At 48.4% G+C, this 2,258-nt stretch overlaps 1 protein-coding gene across 1 annotated transcript; it reads left to right on the top strand.

The window, feature by feature from the left end:
* The first annotated feature begins 318 nt into the window (after window positions 1-318).
* LOC126689892 (uncharacterized) lies at window positions 319-834 on the top strand. Its single transcript, XM_050385056.1, has one exon. The coding sequence runs from the start codon at window positions 319-321 to the stop codon at window positions 832-834; it is 516 nt and encodes a 171-aa protein (XP_050241013.1).
* The last annotated feature ends 1,424 nt before the right edge of the window (window positions 835-2,258 follow it).

Genomic DNA, 2,258 nt, shown 5'->3' with positions numbered 1-2,258 from the left:
TCTTAGAAAAAGTCAAGAACAAACCGTTCTTTCAATGGCCAAGTAGGATGGCAGGCGACCCCGCGAAATGTAACTAGAGCCTATATTGCGAATACCACCAGGAACTAAGGCACACCACTGATGACTGCAGAAACCTGAAAAAACCATTTGGACTGGCTGGTCCGAGAGGGAAAGCTGAGACATCTCTTGCATTATCTCGTTGGAAGACAAAAGCAGATAGGCATCGAGGCAAGGCAAAGCACCTTGAGACCGCCTATTGGCATGATAAATGTCATTCTTGCCACTCCAGGAAGAACCGGCTCCCATCCTTTCAGAGTGATGTCGGTGGCTCGACTCCCCGTTGAAGCTAACGACTGTGAGTCTAAGAGGGCTAAAGGGATGGCCTCGCCCATACTTGAATTCTTGGATGAGGATAAAGTTGGAACCATCCAGCCCCACAACGATGCTCTAGTCGTCGCACTCAGGATTGGGGGATATGACGTGAAGAGGGTGCTAGTTGATCAAGGCAGTGACGTGGAGGTAATGTACCCCGACTTGTACAAGGGGCTGAAGCTGAGACCAGAAGACCTGACAGCATACGACTCCCCTTTGGTAAGTTTTGAAGGGAAAACTGTTACTCCGAAAGGCCAGATTAGGCTGCCTATACAAACAGGCTCAGACATAGTGGAAGTGGACTTCATAGTGGTGGACGCATATTCGCCCTACACTGCCATAGTAGCTAGACCATGGCTTCATGCCCTAGAAGCTGTATCCTCAACCTTACACCAAAAGGTGAAGTACCCGTCGGAGGGTCAGGTCAAAAAAGTGATAGGGGACCAAGCCATGACCCGGTAATGCATGGTGTCCGCCATCTTGCGACGACCTAGTATCGAGCCCTCTACTTCTGCCGAGAATGGCTTATAGCAATTAACAGCCCCGACCCCGGGTGGTGGGGGACCTGCCGAGGAGGCAAGTTGTGAGGATTTGGAAAAAGTTCTTGTGGGCTCTGATCCGGAAAGATTTTTTCAAGTCGGTTTGGAACTGCCGCCCCAAGAGAAGGAAAATTTGATTGATTTTCTCAGAGAGAATGTGGACATGTTTGCATGGAACGCCTACGAGGCTCCAGGGGTCGATCCGAATTTCATTTGCCATCATCTTAATGTTAGTCTGGCCGTTATTTCTAAGAAACAATCTCTTCGGCGACCGTCGAAAGAGCATACGGATGTGGTAAGAGATAAGGTGATGAAATTAAAGAAAGTAGGGGCTATCAAAGAATTTTTCTACCCCGAGTGACTGGCCAATACAGTTGTGGTGAAGAAGAAGAGTGGAAAATGGCGAGTCTGCATCGACTTCACGGACCTGAATAAGGCTTGCCCGAAAGATCCTTTTCCTATACCACGGATAGATCGATTAGTGGATTCGACCGTTGGACACCCTCGAATGAGCTTCTTAAATGCCTTTCAAGGATACCATCAAATACCCCTGGCCGCTGACGACTAAGAAAAAACGGCTTTTGTCACCCCCGTTGGAAACTACCACTATAAGGTGATGCCTTTTGGCTTGAAGAACGTCGGGTCCACCTATCAGAAGATGATGACCAGGATGTTTGAACTACAGATGGGTAAGAGCATCGAAGTCTATATAGACGACATGGTGGTGAAAAGTAAGTTGGTGTCCGATCACTTGAGGGACCTCGGTGATATCTTTGAAGTCCTGAGAAAGTACAGACTGTGCCTGAATGCTTTTAAGTGTTCGTTCGAAGTTGGATCAGGAAAATTCTTAGGTTATAGGTGACCCATAGAGGTATTGAAGTCAGCCCCGACTAGATTAGAGTTATCCACAACATGCAGCCTCCTTGGAACCCCAAGGAGGTCCAAAAGCTCACCGGCATGATTGCCGCCTTGAACCGTTTTATCTTTTGTTTGACGGATAGGTGTAGGCCTTTCTTTCTCTTATTAAACAAGTGGAAAGAGTTCGAGTGGACTGAAGAATGCATCATAGCCTTCCAATAGCTCAAAGAGTATCTGGCTCGACCGCCAATCATGTCCAGTCCTGAAGCCGACGAGGTTTTATTCGCCTACATTGCTGTGGCCCCTCACGCAGTGAGCCTGGTGCTGATCCAGGTGGACAATGGCATACAACAGCCTGTCTACTATGTGAGCAAGTCATTGCATGAGGCAGAGATTTGTTACCTCCCCCTGGAAAAGGCCATCCTGGCGATCGTACAAGCCACGCGAAAGCTCCCCCACTATTTCCAGGCGCACACCGTTGTTGTATTA

This window comes from Quercus robur, chromosome 6 (genome assembly GCF_932294415.1).
Source record: "Quercus robur chromosome 6, dhQueRobu3.1, whole genome shotgun sequence".
NCBI classification, from domain to species: Eukaryota; Viridiplantae; Streptophyta; class Magnoliopsida; order Fagales; family Fagaceae; genus Quercus; species Quercus robur.
This window is presented reverse-complemented; position numbering and strand designations above follow the sequence as displayed.